Genomic DNA, 20,668 nt, shown 5'->3' with positions numbered 1-20,668 from the left:
TCCAGCTGTGAATAAGATGGACCCAGTCCCTGTTGCATGAAACTTGCATTCTGGTGTGCAAGTCCTAGACTAACTCTATAATCTGGTAGTAGTAAACTACAGGAAAAAAATTTAAAGACATACCCAAATTTGCACCAATGGTGAGAATTTCATAACCACTACTACTAAAGTAGCTTCACAGATCCTATCTGTATCTGTATGTTTAATTCTAATTTATAATCAAGTAATGTAAGTGTTCATTGATACAAAAAAATTCTGATGATGGTGGACATAACTAAGGATGGGCTGACTACCAATTTAAAAAAGGCATTATTAGGAACAGACACTAATAATATTAATGTTAATGGAATCATATATCAGAAACACTTAAATGGATTTTTAAAATATTTTATAATGAGGAAAGAAGGTAGCACACAAAGTCAGAAACTGAAAAGTTCATTACTCCTAATCCCAGTGATCAATAAAATTGGGAAATTATTCGATCATGCATAGGTTAAGTATTCTGATCTCAAAACCCAAACTAATTGTTATTTAACTTAGAGTTAGTATCCTTACTAAACACTTCGAGCATATCAAAAAACACTGATGATTAACACAGATTACCTATAAATTATAAGCAGAGACTGTCAATATTGCAGGTAGAAATGGGCCATATAAGATCCTTAAATTCTCTAAGATTGAGGTTTGTAAGTTAGTGATTTTTTTTTTTAAAGATTTTATTTATTTATTTGAGAGAGAGATTGAGATAGAGAAAGCATGAGAGGGGGGAGGGTCAGAGGGAGAAGCAGACTCCCCGCTGAGCAGGGAGCCCGATGCGGAACTCGATCCCAGGACTCCAGGATCATGACCTGAGCCAAAGGCAGTCGCTTAACCAACTGAGCCACCCAGGCGCCCCAGTTAGTGATTTTTTTAAAAATTATTTTTACGAATCTTTATTTGAAATAAAAGAGGCTTCAAACTGATAAAGTGTTATTTGTATTTTTTGTCAGTTCTCTCTGCATGGTACATTAAAAAAATGTATTGAGATACAATTTCATATACCATAAAATTCACCTTTTTAAAGTGTCTAATTCAGTGCTTTTTAGTATATTCACAAAGTTGTGCCACTTCTAATTCTAGAATATTTTCATCACTCCTGAATGACATTCTGTACTTTTTGCAGTCACTCCTCATTGTCTCCTCCTCCCATCTGTGGCCATTAATCTACTTTCTGTCTCTATGCATTTGCCTATTCTGGATATACTATATAAATGAGATCATACGATATATGGCCTTTCGTGTCTGGTTTCTTTCACTTAGCATAACATCTTCAAGATTCATCTATACTGTAGCATGCATGCATCAGTATTTTATCCCTTTTTATGGCTGAATATTCCATTCTATGGATATACGACATTTAATTTATCCACTCAACAGCTGATAAACATTTGGATTGTTTTCATTTTTAGCTATTATGAAAAATACTGCTATGAACATTACTGAATAAGTTTTTGTGTGAATATGTTTCACCTGATTTCTTTTAGGTACTACTTAGTGATTTTAAACTTAAAGTCCACTGACCATTAACTGTATGAATTCTCACACTAGCCCAAGTGTATTCTACAGGATAAAAACCATGTTTCAGTACTCTAAGGATGATTGAATGAATTCCTAATAAACCTCAAGTGTCTACCAGATCACAGTGTTTATGTTTTTCATCTTTAATCATGTTTTTTCTTTTTCTCATTTAAAGTATTTACTTATCATAGTCCTCAATAATGTCCAAAGCCTTTGTTTTCTTCTAGCTAATTTTGGTTTTATTTGTATTTCTTTGTTATTATACTGCCTTGCCAAAACAGCTTACAGACCGAAAAAAAAAGCTAAGAAATATCAGAGAAAGGCATGGTTATTCACAAAGTCTTAGAGTATATATTAAGTTAAAGGATTTATAAATGTTCCAACATAAAATATACCCAAATATTTAAAAACCTAAGTCTTGTTACTCCAAGCGACATTCTGAAACACCACCTTACTGTTCAAATACTAGTGATGGACTTCAGTTATAGAACAAGTATATATGTGACATAAAATAAAATTTTGTGATTTCCAAAGTAATCAAGTATTTGGAAAACAAAAAACAAAGCCTTCTCATGAAACTAAAAATATGCATCGTTTTTAAGTTCTCTTCATGAGCACTGCATTTTTAACTTCAACTAACTAATGAAAGCTTTCAATTTGAGCCTTAAAATATTTTTGGACTGGCTTTATCCATCTTAGCTGTTTTCACATTGATGAAAAATTTAAGTCAAGATATATAAACTAGTAGACCTTCACAACTGATCAATTCATTTCATCTTATAATTAAGAGAAAACGATGCCTACTGAAGGGAAACAACCAGTTCAAGGTCAACAGAAAGGAGGTGGCAGAGTCCAAAGTAGGTCATGGGTCTCCTGACCCTCAATATAGGATAGCAGAAGGCTTAAATCTGTAACTAGAATAATCACAACTTAGAATGCTAATTCTGTGTTACTGACAGCAGAATTTAGTACCTTTATTATTTTCTACCCATTATAAGCAATCCCAAATTTAGAAGTAAATTTCTACTCCCAGTTATTTAGAGCTTGGGTCTTTAAAATTCTGGTTTAAAATATGGCTGTTTCAGGGGAAAGGATATGGACAATATCACTTTCTCTTAAGGAAAAGAAATAACAATAATGAGGATAATTAAAGTGGCAGCAAGCATTTTAAAAGCACTCATGTGCCAGGTACTACTCTAAGCAGTCACTTATTTTAAGTGACTTAATACTTGGGTGCCTGGGTAGCCAAGTCAGTTAAGCGTCCAATTCTTGATTTTGGCTCAGGTCGTGATCTCAGGGTTGTGAGATAGAGCCCCTCGTTGGGCTTCACACTGGGCGTGGAACCTGCTTAAGATTCTCTCTCACACTCTCCCTCTGCCCTTCCAAACCTACTCTCTCTCAAAAAATAAAAATAAGTGACATAATACTCCAGCAGTCACTTATTTTAAGTGACTTAATCCTCATAATAACCCTATGAGTTAGGTAGCATTATCATTCCTACTTAACAGATGAAAATATCTCAGTTACAAAGTAACTGTTGGGATTTGAATCCAGGTGGCCCAGCTCCTGAGTCAGTGCACTATAATGGCTGCTTCTTAAGCAATATGATTTTTCAACATACCAAATACACTCAAACCTTTAATGTAAATAGGGCCATAGTCAGGCAAAAGACTGCAATGAAATTATAGTACAGCTGCATTAATACAAAATGACATAAGATGTACAGTATCTATCATTAAGACTTTGATTTCATTTTCTACCTCCTGCACACAAACACACAAAAATTATTTCATTAAACTGAATTTAATAAAATAAGAATATTCAACAAGAAACTTGAGAATAAGTAAGATAGTGGAAAGACTCAGCCACAGTAAAAGAAATTCTTTTTTTTTAAGATTTTATTTATTTATTTGAGAGCGAGTGAGAGCGAGAGAGAGACAGAGCACACAAGCAGGTAAAGGGCAGAGGGAGAAAGAGACTCCCCGCCAAGCAGGGAGCCCGATGAGGGGCTCGATACTGGGACTCCAGGATCATGACCTAAGCCAAAAGCAGACGCTTAAGTGACTGAGCCACCCAGGTGCCCCAGGAAAAGAAATTCTTAAAGAAGTTTTACTCATTGCCAAAAAAACCTAATCTAAAAGCTTGTATTAATAAAGCAACATGCATATACAGATAACTGGGAAAGAAAGAGAAAAGTGTAAATTTCTAAACCTATTTGATTCATACAAATTAACATAGTGATTTCAGGCAACGGAGTCCACAGAGGAACTCATATTTTCAGGGTTAAATATAAAAACATAATTTGTTTGAATATGCTCTGAGTCCCTATAATTTTTCTGCAAATACAAAGAGTACACTTGCATTGGTATCTGTAAGATTTCTAGAGATGAGAAATACAAAAGAAAGTAAAACAAAATTTGACCATTTGTGGAAACAGAAATTAGGATGTCATTACTTTCAATTTTGAAATACCAGATATGCTTTCACACAGCAAAATTTAAGTTAACCCACAGAAGATTCCTCCTTCAAAATATGTAGTGTGTGTTCCAATTATCCTACTCTCACTCAGTGAGGGGTCAAAAGAAGATCCATAAACATAAGCCCTCAGGTGGATATCACATAGTGAAAATTCCACTCTTCTTTGCCAAACCTAACATCTTAAAGAGCTAATCATTATCACCACTAATCTTACTGATTCCAGTAAAATACTGATTTTCAGAAATTATTTTCTTCTTGCAATGTCAAATGGGCAGCAGATTTAAAAAACAGATCTTCTTAGCTTCATTGAGTTAAAACCTTAATTATGGGGTGCCTGGGTGGCTCAGTTGGTTAAGCGACTGCCTTCGGCTCAGGTCATGATCCTGGAGTCCCAGGATCGAGTCCCGCATCGGGCTCCCTGCTCAGCGGGGAGTCTGCTTCTCCCTCTGACCCTCCCCCCTCTCATGTGCTCTCTCTCTCTCTCATTCTCTCTCTCAAATAAATAAATAAAATCTTTAAAAAAAAAACCTTAATTATGATGCATCCATATAGTCTTATAGATACCTGTCTTAAAACCAAAAACACTGTGAAAAGCAAAAATCTCCATTTGCTCACAGATAATGTAGCTAGTGGATAAATGTTTAATCAATCAGTTGTGCTTTGTATACGATGGAGCAATCTTAATAATTACTCTGTTAATGAATAATGAGAAATACTGTTTTTAGATCAATTGCAGGCATTATATATTTTTGAGAGATTATCTTACAACTGTAAAATTGAATGAGCTGACCTTTTAGTAAAGAGAAAGTCTTCAAAAGTGTTGGCTAGTTCTGGCCACATACTGTCAAATTTTCCAGAAGAAGCATGCTGCCGGGCAACAGGTAGCCCAATAGAAAGAACTTTGAGGAGAGAAGATACTGCTAATTTCCATGTGCTTTCAGAAGGGCAGGAATATTTCAAACTGAGAGGAACCCTAAGTGTCTGTGAAAATAAAGACAGTTTAAGATATGTATTAATTAAAATATATACATACAACTTTAATTACTTAAAAAAACTAAAGCAGAAAAAAGTAATAGCATAGGTATTTTCACTTTAAAAAGGATGTTATTTTCTAGAAAGATCAATTTTCAGACACAGTCCTCAAATCTACTGCCTAGAAAGATACTCTGTCTCCATTTTACAAACAATGACCTTGAACAAGTAACAACTTTCTGAACTTCAGTTTCTCATCATAAAACATAGGGATGTTATCTGAAAACTTAAGATAGGAGTAGTAAACTTACAATTTTGCAGCTTCTCTCAAATTGCTGTTATGGAATTAGAACATTTTGCCATAGTTTTCCTAGCAGAAAATAATTTGACTGATGGGGTTCTCCCATCTAACAGAGATCAATACCTTGTTTTCATGATTGGTTAGGTAAACATAACCTAAAGCATCAATACTTTGAAGTCTTATATTTTATCTCTAAAATTCTTTGAATTTTATATTCTACTCCAACATTTTAATGTATTTTTTTTCCATTTCCAAGTTATTTCAGTAAAACTGATGATTAAAACGATAGTTTATTCTTTAACCCTTGTGGATACAGGAGTAAAGCATCTGAGCTATGTATAGTGACTACGATGTTGAGACTTACTTTTTAACTGGTCAACTTTTGCGGTAGGTTGCTATAAACCATTAAAGAACTAATTTGGTGATTCAGAATAAACTCCTACAGTCACACTTCTATCCAGCAACTAGAAGACCAGACTGACCAAACTACCACAGTGAGTTGTCTCAGAGCACTATCAATAGATCGTTTGCATGACAGTGAAAATCCTGCTTTTATATAAAAATTCCAGTTAGAGAAAGATAAAGAGTAGAAGAGATACATTTTCATATTTCAAGGTTACGGAGGGAATATAAAACTTAATTTCATCATCCTCCACACAATTATTACTGACTACTCACATAGTGAACCATTACATGTTAGCATGAACTGAGCCTCCACTAAGAGATAATCAGCCTAGCCAAATCTATCCTTTTCCTCTCCCCATGTGCTTTGGGGGAACCTGACTCCACTTTCAGTTGGGAATTAGGGTAAGGAGATGATTAGCTTATTAAGTCAATTAATATACTCCATTTTCCTGGCCATAATTACTGGTTCAAGACTGGCCATAGGATTAAAGCTGGTCCACTTAAGGTTAATTTTAGGAACCAAGAAGAATAGTGTGTTAGAAGTACATGCACATACACACACCTCCTACTGGACATCAAGCCCTTTATTAGTCTATAACTATGAGGAGAAACATAGTTGGGATGCAGTCAATCCTTGGAAAGCAGAAGAGAGAGAGAAAAAATTTTATTTTTGTTGATACTGCTGAACCACTGAATAAACCAAACCTAAAACCCTCCCTCTATCTCTGAATTTTCAAACTAAGCATGGCAATAAGTCTCCTTCATTATTAAAGCTAGTCAGAGCCTGAATGTATGTCATTTGCAAAGAAAATAATACTAAATTATACAAGGGCAAGTCTAAATTAACATTTTATAACTCAAGGTTAGATAACCGAAAAATATAGTTTACCACTACAATTAATATTTTACTGAAATCAAGGGAATGCTAAGCACAATAGATCTATGTGATTTATACATTTTTTGTTTAAAAATATTTCAGCAACTAATACAGAGACTAGCGCATAGTATATGCTGAGTAAATGTATGTGGGAACTGGGAAATTCTGTTCTTGCTGCTACAAAGCTCACAATTTTTGAGAAAAAAGAGCCTTGTCCACTAAACCACAATACAATATAGTAAGCAGCATCAAGAAAGGGGGGATATAGAAAAGAGATTGTTTAATTCTTTTAAAAAGACAAACTGATTCATGTCACTCCTTAGTGTTCAACCTCAATGAAGTCTGATTCCTTATGATGGTTTATAAGAACCCTAGCTACTTTTTTAGACTTATTCCTAGCCCTGACACCTCCCTAAATGGAATTTCTCAATATTTCTTGAAAAAATACCACAATCTTTTACATTGCTTAATGCCTCTCCCTTTCTACCTAGCAAACCTATTACTCCTTCAAGAGTCACTTCTATTAACCCTTGCCAAAATCCTCTAGGCAGGTTAGTTACTTCTTGTCTATGGGGGATGGGAGGAGGTACTAACTTTTTATTCAGCACTGATATGTGACAAGTATCATTAAATGCTGTATCTCAAATGAGTCTCTTAATAGTTCAGACATGTAAGTGGTATTGGTATTAACCTTCTTTTACAGATGAGAAATACTCTGACAGGTTCATTTACCCAAAAATCATACAGCAGCAAGTAAAGAGCAATGCACTATTCTAAGGCAGGTCTATCTGAATCCACTCTGTGGTCTTCACCTAGGACTTAACATACTATATTATTATTTGTTTGCCTTTCTATATTCCTTTTATTGAATTATTAAATGTAAGAATTATTTTATTCATTTTTAATCCCTACTATTTAATTAGTACATGGCCACAGAGGTACTTAAAAACTATTCTCAATAAATGAGAGAGAGAATAGTTGTGATGGGGTGCATGGGAGGGGTAGAAAGAGTACAAAAGTCAAGGGAAGAAAGAGTTTAAAGAAGGCAAGGGCAATATCATATAATAGGAAGATAATTAGAAAAGGACACAGGATTTAAAGATTTGATCTTCTAAACTTTAAGTCATTTCTGAAGCACAATATGAAAGTAAGCCAGCATGCAGTGGGTTGAGAGTGAGCTGCAGCTATGTGAAGGACACAAGCTGTTTAAAGTAAAGGAATTTGGAAAAAAAGGAAAGCTGAAAGAGGATGGCCATTTGAGTAGGAAGCAAAGTGAGAGAAAGTTCTTAAATAAAGGGCTTTATCATCTTTCCAAGATACTGTTTACAAGGCTAAAAGGAAAATGAAAGAATCACCAACAAAGAAAGAGGGAAAGAGAAAAGGAGGGAAACAAAGAGCAGGATGAGCTTTGGAACGAGAATGGCCATCTTCCTTGAGGAAAGATGGTTCATATTGGCCTATATTTGTTCAGTAAATAGAAGGCAAGGTTCAGGTTTGCCCTTCAAAACACAGGAAAAAACAAGAAATACACTTCGGAGGAATCAGACAGAATCAACAAGAGATGAGTTTTAAAAATGGTTGTCCGTACACTAAGGAACTGACTTAAAAAAAAAATACATATCAGTTAAATTGATGTGCTGTGCATTTCTCCCTGAATGCTCATCAACCTTGAAGTATGAGAAGTTACTGTCCTAAGAAACAGGATCCTTCATTGACTTGTGGCATAACTTAAGAATTGTAAAAAACCTAATGCATACTTGCTTTAAAATATTTTTCGTTAAAAAAAAAACTTTTCATACTGGGACTGGCTTCCTAAATACTATCCATGAATGTTGGAGAAAAGTCCCTATAAATAATAATATAAATATTTTCCATTTATCTCAATATATGATAATATATTATTACCTAAAAAGTAATTTCAGTAATAGTGTCATCATCAAAGAATAGAAATTAAAAAGAAAAAGATACCTTAATAATATTCTGGAGTACCTTCTCATTCACGACTGCTTTGTGACAGGCTGTTTTTTGGTATAAATCCACAACTACTTCTAAAGACCTTTCAGCAAACGGTACATAATTCAAGGCTACCCATTCCGCCTAAAAAGTAATATTTTCACATGGAGTTAAAAATAAATGAGATTAAATTAAATTATATTGTTTTCAAAGGGAAACCTTCTTTGTCTTAAAGTTCAGTCCTTGGTTTTAGGTCAGATTATATTACATGCAAAGTTTTCAAACAGATACGTACTTCATGAAAGAACAATTTTCAGCCAGGCAAAAATTAAAACTATCAGAAAAAGCAGAGAGCATTCTACCAAGAAATGGGAAAGATGTACTTTACTTGTTGCCAACAGGTTAGGACAATTTTAGGAAATTTAACTCACCGGTGCAAATAGTTGGATCTATTGTGATTCCATTGTGTTGCAAGACAAATAGAATGAGAAAAGTTAATACACATTAAAACTACTTTTCGGACCATGTAAAATTTTAATTTAATGTTGAGTGAACAAAATCAGCCTGTGCATGCATTCAGAAATTTACTTTACCCCTAAGCCAAAATTTGCCAATGATGGCTATAAAAATCTTTTAGGTAAAATCCAACTACATTTCACACCAGCAATAGACAACTTATTTAGTACACACAGGTGTCTTCATTTTGCATTGCAGGCATTTATTTTAGACAAGATTAGGCTTAGGGATTTAGAAGCCATTTTGTAATGGGATGGGGCAGTGAAGAAAGGAACTTTGAAGAAAAACGTAACATGAAAGGCCAAACTTTCTGGAGAACTACTTGGGAAAGGAAAGTCATAAACAAGAAAAAAAGGAATACAGAAAAGATTTTCCAAATAGTGTTTTGAGCTTAAACTGTTAACAGACATATGAAAGTTTATTTGTGAATGAAAAATTTCCATCTTATGTGGAACTGTTTATAAGCCATGAAATCTTCCAGAGAAAATACAATTTAAATGAAATTACCTGATTATATTTTGCATTTGCAATGTGCTTGGTTTCTAGCTGTCCATACTGTGGAGGTTTACAGGAAAATTCCACAAATGCCAGTAACTGGTCAAATATAGCTGGATACATTATCTGCATGTTTTCTGGCCCCACGCAGATGGCCTATAAAAGCAAAATATGAACAGCAGAATGCATAACCTGAACTCCAGTTAAGTTCTTCACTGTATATGCATTTAACCAAAGAATCTTAAAAACTGTCCTATTTTATGTAAGTATTATACAATCTTTTATAAGCCCTGAAGGACATAACTATTACAAGCTATTTTAAACTATTATTGAATAAAGTATAAGCCAAATGTGTTAATGAGCTACAAAATGTTTTTTAATAGAAAGTGTGATTTATGACTTAACAGACTGGAAAAAGGGCAAGCACTTGGAGTGGAGCCCCAGGCAGTCCTGAGGTTCCATGATTGGATCATTGGTTCAGGACTACAGCCATTAGACCATCAAGAACGCTTCACTGACCAAGATTATATTGACTGATAGTGACTTCTATTTAAGTGATAGTATCAGTTCATTGAAATGATAGCTGATTTCTGCACTATGCTTAGTCTTCTGACTTTCACAAATAATCATGTGTATTATAGTTGGGGAAAATAAGCCATGGATGAAAATCTGTTTCTAAAAGAAATGTATATGTTAATTTTTTAACAGGGCAGTGTATATTTAATGTCTAATGTATCTGAATATATAGACTTGATTTAAAACAAGAAAATTTTAAAAAATTAATAGAAACTAAACCTATTGCTATAAACAATTTGATAAAACAAAGAGTAAAATGCATATCCTGACGCTGCAGATTTTAATTCCTTCAGGTATGTTGAAAGTACTTAAAATAAATCTTATATTTTCATTTTTTCTAGCCACAAATGTGTTTTCTCCTCTTGTCCTTTCACATATTTTAGTGTTTCTTTTTCTCTGTGGGAAAAATATTTAATGATATTATTTACATAATGTATAAAATAAATTTGTGCTTTACAAAACAAAAAGCATGGTCATTATGCACTTGAGGTACCCTCAAAGTACTAAATCAAAATTCAAAGCATTTCAAAATTTTAAGGAATATTCTTTAAAAAGATACACACATTTATGTTTTTCTGCAATCCAAGGCTTTTTAAACCTGTCAGATAATATATTAATTTTATTTTCCCTAAGAGAAGATGTAACCATTTAGTTATGACTTAAGTTTTAAATAAAAGTCTTGAAATATAGATAAGCAAAGTGCTGCCATATCTAAGTTAGATCATCTTATAATTACAATGTAAAAAATTAGAATAAAATATCTAATACTATCTCTCAATATTTGGTTATTTTTCTCAGTAACAGTAAACAGAGAACTTGAATGCCTAAAAAAATTCACTCTACTGACTGATTCTGTAAATTTCACTTTCTTCTTTACTAACCTCTTGCTGAGTCGTAACTCTTAGAAGTAAACAAGCAGTAATTACTGTGGAAAAGAAATAATTATACCAAGTGGATTCTTAATTTTTCAATGACTAAAAAAGAAAAAAAGCCTGTGTGGTTACCTTAGAAAACTAAGTATTACCATTTCTCTGGAAATATCTTAGCACCAAATAATGACTGTGACTACACACTTTGATTTTCAGTGGTCCTTTATAAAAAGAAAATATACTGTAGCATTATAGTTGACTTAATAAGCAATTCTGAGATCTTAAAATGCATAATGTGGAACTGACTTTTTTTTTAAACAAACTCCATCTAAGAAAAAGTTATTATTGGTTTTTCTTCAATATTCTTAAGTTTGTGTATCAGAAAAAAACTATAGTATGAACCTGATAACAGATTTTACTCCAAAAGTTAAGAATCAGTCAGCTATCTAGACATTTCCTATTATTCCAGTTTGAAAACTACATGTGAAAACAAGAACAGAAAATGGACATTCAACCTCTGACATGGTTCAAGATTTCTCTTAAGTCCTTCAACAATAATTCCTTCAGTACCTATATCTATTAAGACTTTTTTTGCCCTCTCCCCTCATATACTAAGACGTTTGACAGGGAACTTGATGATGAAGACAGTAACAGCTAACATTTAGTTTAACTGTGCCAGGCAGTAAATGCCTTACAAACCCCATTTAATAAGAAAATAGGTGAAGATCTATTATTTTTATTTTATAGATTAATAGATTAAGAAGCTGATATATAAAGAGATTCCAAAACTTGCCCCATTGACTAGCAGGCAGGGCTTCATTGCACAACTCCAAGGGCACCATCCACACACAATGTGATGATGTTTCCTGGAGTACTACTCTAGCTGCCTTGATGATGGAGGCAGATACAATATCCAGCCGTCTGACTTTAGGAAGTTTAGCAATAAATAAGACAGATGCAGTCTCCTGATCTCAGAACTTAGGGAAAACAGATAATCAAATTCTCAGGTCCAACACATGCCAAAATATCTTGGCCAAAAAAAAAAAAAAAAATCAATTAGCATATATAACTAGGTCAATTTGGTGGGAACGAGTGATTTAAGAACCAAGAGAAGACTGTGACCCTGAAGCCCTAACCTATATAATGGTAAACGTGAAATCAAAAATGAGGTTTTATGTAGGAAATGATCTTTAATCAATAAAATGTTTCATTGGATAGCTTATTAATTTAAGGATAAAGTCCCAAAGTAAGTAAATTGTGCTGTAAAAAACTTTTCTGACACCTGTGGGAGAAAATACACAAACACTTTTACTGTGTTTAATTTTTTCTATTAGGAAATATTAAAGACACCATATGCTTGACTCATATTCAAGTACTATGAAATATCATTTAGATAATCACATAAGTAATAAAGAACAGCTAGAGTGAAAATTAGTAACGCAAAATGATACCAACTGATATAAAGGAACAGCAATAAAGCTTCCTAGGTTTCAGATTGAAGGTATGTATATATTGTTTTCAAAGCCAGTAAAAGCTCAGAACAAATTCTTGGTAGTTGGAATAAATGATTCTGTTTGTTCTGTCATTGTTAAAGCAGAGTTTTTAAAAATAACATTATGTACTTTTTTTTCTTGAAAAAAATTTTGGAGGTTTGGGTTTATAAAAACATGAATCGAACATCTGAATGAGAGTTCTAGATTATGGACATCCCATAAGGCCTGTGCTTTGCTTTGCTTTTCTGACAGAACAACCTTTCAATTTCCTCCAGGCCACTCCATAAGCAACCTATGTGCATGGTCAATCAAGGGGTAAAAAATAGGTAGTGACAGGCTACTTTTATTTCTCCACTGAAAATAAAAATAGCTATTTTGATTTCAATTGTTGAAAGCTGATATCCCTACAATAAAGTTTCTTAAATGTCAGATTCTCTTAAATTTTAAGTTTCTACACAATTTGTTTCTCTACACAATGTATCTAGGGTTAAAAAGATCAAGGAATTACTACTCAGCTGGACTTCCTCCAGAGCCAATGAAGAGTTATTATGGCGTAACAGAAACCACGACTTTTACTGTGAAAGTTTTCATCACTCCAGCTGGATATAATGCAATCAGTTAATTAGAAAACATGATTTGCAGTACACAAATCTGATTAACACATGTGTAATCAGAATCTAGTTCCATTCTAATTTTGTTAGAATGTCATAGCAACTTTGTTGGAATTGCTGGCTCCTTGGTTGGCATTTTTCTGCTTAGCATTATGGTTGTTGTGAACTGTGCTAACAATTATCTCGATAGTTTAAAGAATTCTTTGATTTTGATTTGGTCTTGCCTGCTAACTGGGATTTACTCAATGATTTTTAGGTCTGTTTATTTTTAATTGTTTTAATTTATTATTTTTGCTGTTTGGTTTTTAATTTTTTATTTAAATTCAATTAATTAACATATAATGTATTATTGGTTTCAGAGGTAGAGGTCAGTGATTTATCAATCTTATATAATAACCAGTGCTCATTACATCACGTGCCCTCCTTAATAACTTTTTCACAGTAACAAAACACACTAGGTAAGATATATCTCTTTTTACTTATCAAACTCAACACCCAAAGAACAAATAATCCAATCAAGAAATGGGCAGAAGACATGAACAGACATTTTTCCAAAGAAGACAACCAAATGGCCAACAGACACATGAAAAAGTGCTCAACATCGCTCGGCATCAGGGAAATCCAAATCAAAACCTCAATGAGATACCACCTCACACCAGTCAGAATGGCTAAAATTAACAAGTCAGGAAACGACAGATGTTGGTGAGGATTCGGAGAAAGGGGAACCCTCCTACACTGTTGGTGGGAATGCAGGCTGGTGCAGGCACTCTGGAAAACAGTATGGAGGTTCCTCAAAAAGTTGAAAATAGAGCTACCCTATGACCCAGCAACTGCACTACTGGGTATTTACCCCCAAAATACAAATGTAGTGCTCCTAAGGGGTACGTGCACCCCGATGTTTATAGCAGCAATGTCCACAATAGTCAAACTATGGAAAGAGCCAAGATGTCCATCAACAGATGAATGGATAAAGATGTGTGTGTGTGTGTGTGTGTGTGTGTACACACACACACACACACACACACACACACAGGAATATTACACAACCATCAAAAATAATGAAATCTTGCCATTTGCCACCACGTGGATGGAACTAGAGGGTATTACGCTAAGTGAAATAAGTCAATCAGAGAAAGACATGTATCATATGACCTCACTGATATGATGAATTCTTAATCTCAGGAAACAAACAGGGTTGCTGGAGTGGTGGGGGGTGGGAGGGATGGGGTGGCTGGGTGATAGACACTGGGGAGGGTATGTGCTATGGTGAGCGCTGTGAATTGTGTAAGACTGATGAATCATAGACCTGTACCCCTGAAACAAATAATACATTATATGTTAAAAAAAAAAGAAGATAGAAGGAAGGGAAAAACGAAGCGGGGGGGAATTGGAGGGGGAGACGAACCATGAGAGACTACGGACTCTGAGAAACAAACTGAGGGTTCTAGAGGGGAGGGGGGTGGGGGGATGGGTTAGCCTGGTGATGGGTATTAAAGAGGGCACGTATTGAATGGAGCACTGGGTGTTATATGCAAACAATGAATCATGGAACACTACATCAAAAACTAATGATGTAATGTATGGTGATTAACATAACGTAATAAAATAAAATTTAAAAAAAGATATATCTCTTTTTAAAATTTCTGTGAGGAAAATACTTTATAAATTTATTCTTACTTCTTTTTTTAAAATTTAGGCTTCTAACAATTCCAGAGCTAAATTTAAGTACTATGAATATATATGTATATATATGATCCCATAGCTTATAATTTTCTAATTATAGAAGTACTTTACTAAAGTTGTTATTCAGAAAAGTGTATCTCTTGTAAAGAGCTGCATGAGCAAACCAAAAATGCTGGTGAAAGGAAACAAGAGGATACAGACAGTTTCTGAAAGACTCTCAAAACAAACCTGAATCACCTTTTCAAATACATCAGAAAACCGTATGTTTTTTAAATAACTGGATGTTTACAATACTGAATTTACACAAAGTATACATATTCAACAATCCTGATGATCCCGAATTTATCTCAAAAAATATACAGCAAACTAAAAAACTTCCAGCGAACCACATGCATTATTGCTTAGAGAGCCACTAAAATTCTATTACCTTTTGGAGAACGTCTAAAGCTGTAAGCACAGCTTCCTGTAAACTTGTCAAAACTGCTTCAGTATAAGATGGAAGAATGAAAGGGGATGCATCTGAACTTATTGGGACTGACACAGCACTGTGCAATATGACTCCCAGCTTTTGCAAGTCATCCATGTTGAAACCAGTTTTTATGTGTTGGTAGAGAGCTGGAAATATCTGAATTAAAGCTGTAAGGAAAGGCTGGCTGGGAATGAAAGTCAGTTTGTCAAAAGTAACAGGAGGCTTAGTGCTTTCCGATCCGATTCTATACCAGGTATTCCATGCAGCCCACCAGAGATTCAAATCTTCAAGTTCATCGGTAACTATGGGTGGCTCAGAGCTACTATATCTTCCAAGTCTCTCTCCAACGGAATCTGTTCTTACAAATGGCCTGCTCAGGCCAGGGCCTGATATGGACCCTATAAGGACAGGCACAGGTACATTAACTACAGGTGGTGTCTCGGGCTTATCTGAGTCTCTGATGGGGGACACAATCTGTAAAATTTCCTGGAAGCTTTTCAGTGCAGCCAGAGATACTTCGTTGTTTTTGCTGAGTGCTGCTGACTGTATATGGTCAAGAAGAACATCCCATGCTCTTGAAAAATCTCCTATATTAGGAAGAGAAAAACAAAATCTATCAAAGTAGTCAAGATTTCTCTTACTACTGTGCACTTTGGAATGTTTGCTTTATTTTTCTACTTAAATTCCTATATAACTAGGAAAATATGCTTAGGTGTTAAGGTACAAACAATGTGAGTTAAAATCAATGAAACCCAAAACTCCAGTAAAAATTTTTTTTCAAATACAGGAATAAAGGGCACCAAGAAGAGGATAATGAATATATCAATGTTTTGGTCTTAAAAACAGAACTCTATAAATGTATGTACACATGTTTACACTATTTCCTGGTATTTCTGCCTAAGGAGAACGGAATAAAAACTTAAGAGGGTAAAAACAAAAGCTTTTTACAACTTTGATCTATCCATCCATCTTTATTAATGATTAAAAATAAGATGTTCTCATTCTTAAAAGTATTGGAAAAGTTAACAAATTATAACTGAATAATACGTGTTTTTTATAGGTCTAAATGTTTAAAGTAAACTATGCTATGCTCATAAAATCTTAACTTTACACTTTGGTTTTCATATTTACATAACTTATAGTGGCAGAATTTTCTTTTTTTTTTTTTTTTGTTGCAGAATTTTCTTAAACATTTTTTTCCCAATTACAAGGAGTCACCAGGAGAAAATGTACCATAAAGAACAGACTGCCTTTTTAGAATGAGTCTAAATTTCTTCCTCTCATGTGAAACTGAGTCTGCTGATCCACCATCAGCAGAGCACGGGCTGAATGGTAGTTGTTAGTTTCCACTGGTCAATCCAATCTCTTGTTCTACTCCTATGACCAATTAAGCACATTTATATTGAAGCTCTTTATAGCAACATGTAGTTTGTTTCTATGAAGCCCAGCAAAAATGACCTTGTTCCTCCAGCAATCTAGCCTAATGGCTTTAATACCATGGATTATTACCCACATACTTCCACTTACTTTTTTCTTCTAAGGTTTTTTAATTTATTCATTTAAGAGAGAGAGAGGGAGAGCAAGCAAGAGCATGAGCAGGGAGAAGGGTTAGAGGGAGAGGGAGAAGCAGACTCCCCACTGAGCAGGGTGCCCAACGAAGGGCTCAATCCCAGGACCCCAGGATCATGACCTGAACTGAAGGCAGATGCTTAACTGACTGAGCCACCCAGGCACCCCACATACTTGCATTTAAATAACACCAAAATCAGAAGAATTGATATTTTCCAAAGCAGGATGACATATGTAGGCTATAAAATACTTACATAATAAGGTTTAAAGTCACTTCCCAAAGGCTATAAATGACTAAATTTTTAAAAAGAGATAAACCCATATGCCTAAGGAAGCATTCAGTTAGTAGGAAAACTGGAAGTAGTCCTGGTATGAAACAGTAAGTACTACTCTGCCTATATAGGACAAAAAAATAATACCTGGCCAGTTACATGCCTCTTCCTCTCCACTCTTTCTTTTATTAAAAAGTGAGGTATAATTTACATACAATTGAAAACACAGATTTTTTTTTTTTTAGTAAACTGTTCAAAGAGTTTTGACATATTACATTTAAAAACTATCAAAACAACTAAACAAAACACTTCTGTCTGTTGCCATCCTAGTTCAAAAGTCAGATGAAACATACATTTACCAACCAGAATGGTGACTTAATCTCAGAATATTTCATACCACAGGAGGAAAAACCCTGCAATTCCTCTATTAATGTAGCTCTATGTCTAGAAAAAAGTCCTCTTTCTAAAAGACCAGGTATAATTATATACTGTACATGGTCATGTTAAAAATATGAACATTATTCTAAGATAATAAACATTTTCTAATCTTCGAATTATAAAAAAATTATCAAAGCTACACAAACCACCTTGTGTCTTCATTTTTAAAAAACTAGATCTTTATTAGGTTTTAGCTTTTCAAATAAGGTAACTATCATGGAAGTATTAAAAATGATGCTTATTTTGTCAAAACTCAGCAAATGTACAGTTAAGACTGGTACATTTCATTTTATGTAAATTTTACGTGAAAATTAAAAACTAGGATTTTTACATATATATCATATATTAAGCTCTAGGAGTGCAAAATGGATCAGACACTACAGATTATTCTTGGGGAAAAAAAGGAAAAATGCATGAAGAACACTACACAAAAATGCTGATGGAAAGGATAAATATGCTTATGCTTTAACATAAACAGGGACAAAAAAGCCAAATGTAAAATAGTAACTTGTAAAAATGCAAGAATATATACGACATACTCATAATTATGTAAAAAAGTATTTCTGTTCGGTTCATTTTTCTCTACCACCACCATCACTACCATCAGAACTGAAGGTACAATCTACACTGGGTTTCTTAATCTCAGTACTATTGACATGTACACTTCTCTCTGCCTGTAAACCTCCTCACATTTTGCTTACCGTTGCCTGATGAACTACTACTCACCCTTCAGATCTCAGCAAAAATACTGCTTTCTTAGAGAAGCCTACCTGGATCTCATAGGCTGGGTCAATTACGTATTATAAGCTTACAAAGCACCACTCCTTTGTACCATTTATCACTGTAGTAATTTTGCATTTATGTAATTATAGTTATTCCCTCAGGCCCATGATAACAAGGATGCTGTGTGTTTTACTCACCACTGTATCCCCTAGAGGCTAGCCCATATGAGGTACATTACGTATTTTCTCAATGAAATGAATGAAAATGTGTATGCTCATGTACACACCACACATCAACAAAGACTGGCAGTTAAGACTGATTATTCTTGGAAAGTAGCACTGTACATAAAGTTTTTAAAGATCTTTTGTATTTTCCAAATTTCCTTTAACATGAATTACTTATGTAACTGGGGGGGGAAATGTATATATACCTAAAGGTTGCAGTAAATATCTTCTAGTGTTAAAGATTCTTGCTACTCCGGCCAATGTTAAAACCCAGGTCTCTGCCCACTGCTTCTCTGCTGTGTCCCTTGAATGATGAATGAGAATATTGCCACCTCCAGACTCAATCTTTTCTTTGTCTGCAGTGGTAGAAGACTCCCGAACTCGGTCCAGTAGATGAAAGAGAACCTGAATATTTATAAAAACGCACATAAAAATAACATAGCTTAAGTAAAAGCACAGCAGTTAGAAACTGTCACAAGAAATTATACCTGACAGATCAATCCCATATATCAGAAAAAATTTAACAGTAGAGATATTATCCTTAAAGTCATAGAATATGAAAAAAAAATTTTTAAGATTTTATTTATTTGGCAGAGAGCGAGCGAGCACAGAAGCAGGGGGAGCGGCAGGCAGAGGGAGAAGCAGGCTCCCCGCCAAGCCAGGAGCCCAATGCAGGACTTGATCCCAGGACTCTGGGATCGTGACCTGAGCCGAAGGTAGATGCTTAACCCACTGAGCCACCCAGGCGTTCCGGAATATGAAAAACTTTTAAATTGTATAGAATATTTCTAGGACTTGTTGAGTTGGGGTATCAATAGAGCATCTATGGGGTAATATACAAGAAGGGAATGAAGCTAAGAAGTCCAGGCAAAAAATGTAATTATGGAAGACATCTGTGGAGGGGTTATAACTGAAAGCTCAGGACTAGATGAAGGTGCTTGAAAAAAATCAAGCAACGGGATGCCTGGCTGGTTCAGTCGCTAGAGCACATGACTCTTGAACTCAGGATCATGAGTTCAAGCCCCACAGTGGGCGTGGAGACTACATTAAAAAGAAGAAGGAAGAAAAAATCAAGCAGCAAGTGTTTGGGACTTGAAGAATGTTTACATTTGAAGAGTAGATTCAGGGGAGGGAATTGAAGAAAAAAATTTTTTAAAAATTGGAAAGACAAGCAGAAGCATTCTGTGAAACAGAATCCAAGGGAGGAGAAATTTCAAGGAGAAAATAATCAACAGCATTAAATGCTACAAAAAATTAAAAATGAGTAAGATAAGAACTGAATTTAGGGTGCAAATCTTGGCAATCAGAAGACCACCTGTAGCCTATGAACAATTTGTGGTTCTCAAAATATGGTCTCAGAACCAACAGCATTAGCATCACGCAGGAAATTCATAGACATGCAAATTCTCAAGCCCCAAGCCAGAAAAATCAGAAATTCTGGGAGGCAAGGGCTGGTGGCTAAGTCCTCTAGGTGATTCTGTTACCTTAAGGTTTAAGAAACTCTGAAGTAGAATAATCTGGAAATCATATTAAAGGGTCAGGAGAATGCAGGGGAGGAGAGGAAAGAAAAAAAATCACTGACAATTAGGCAGCAAGATTAACAAGCTGTTTAAAAGGAAAATAGGAATCAGAGAAAATATCAGTTTGTTTTTTAAAATAGTAAGGGAGGCTTAAGCATGTTTGTGATCTGAAGAGGAGGAGCCAGTGGATGGAGTTGAAACAGAACACACAGGACGGAGAAGGAATTTTAATTATTTTTATTAGTGGATATGCATTATTAATTTTTTAAGAAGACATTTTGGAATATTTTTATTAAATTGAAGACAAATCGTTAAATACAATTAAAATCTATTATGCAGCCTATTGTCAAACTTACTAATCTCGGAAATTCACAGAAGTGGTGAAATGATAAATAGATTTTTATTAAAATAGAATAGATGGAACAAAAAAGGAGAGCTTTCAGCAAAGAGGGGATGCTCACTAATAAGCTGTTGGCTTTGTAAAAAGTTTTTAAAGTTTTTAAAAAATATTTGTTTTGAGAGAGAGAGAGTGCACCTGCACATAAGCGGGGGGAGGGGCAGAAGGAGAGGGAGGGAGAGAATCCCAAGCAAACTCTATGCTGAGTACAGAGTCCCCGATGCAGGGCCCGATCTCACAACCATGAGATCATGACCTGAGCCAAAATCA

The 20,668-nt window shown here is 34.6% G+C and overlaps 1 protein-coding gene across 4 annotated transcripts in view; it reads right to left on the bottom strand.

Annotated features, from left to right (window-relative positions):
- Positions 1-20,668, bottom strand: part of MON2 (MON2 regulator of endosome-to-Golgi trafficking) — a 102,637-nt gene that overhangs the window by 15,534 nt on the left and 66,435 nt on the right. For 3 of the 4 annotated variants that reach the window (XM_036122872.2, XM_078076211.1, XM_078076212.1), the window contains 6 exons: positions 18,688-18,886; positions 15,214-15,842; positions 9,567-9,710; positions 8,975-8,992; positions 8,559-8,687; positions 4,826-5,016 (listed from right to left, as the gene is read on the bottom strand). In XM_036122872.2, coding sequence (XP_035978765.1) covers positions 4,826-5,016; positions 8,559-8,687; positions 8,975-8,992; positions 9,567-9,710; positions 15,214-15,842; positions 18,688-18,886 — 1,310 coding nt within the window. The remainder of the gene's footprint in view (positions 1-4,825; positions 5,017-8,558; positions 8,688-8,974; positions 8,993-9,566; positions 9,711-15,213; positions 15,843-18,687; positions 18,887-20,668) is intronic. The other variant, XM_078076210.1, reaches the window with a different exon arrangement.

The sequence above is a fragment of the Halichoerus grypus genome, chromosome 6, assembly GCF_964656455.1.
Source record: "Halichoerus grypus chromosome 6, mHalGry1.hap1.1, whole genome shotgun sequence".
Taxonomy (NCBI): domain Eukaryota; kingdom Metazoa; phylum Chordata; class Mammalia; order Carnivora; family Phocidae; genus Halichoerus; species Halichoerus grypus.
This window is presented reverse-complemented; position numbering and strand designations above follow the sequence as displayed.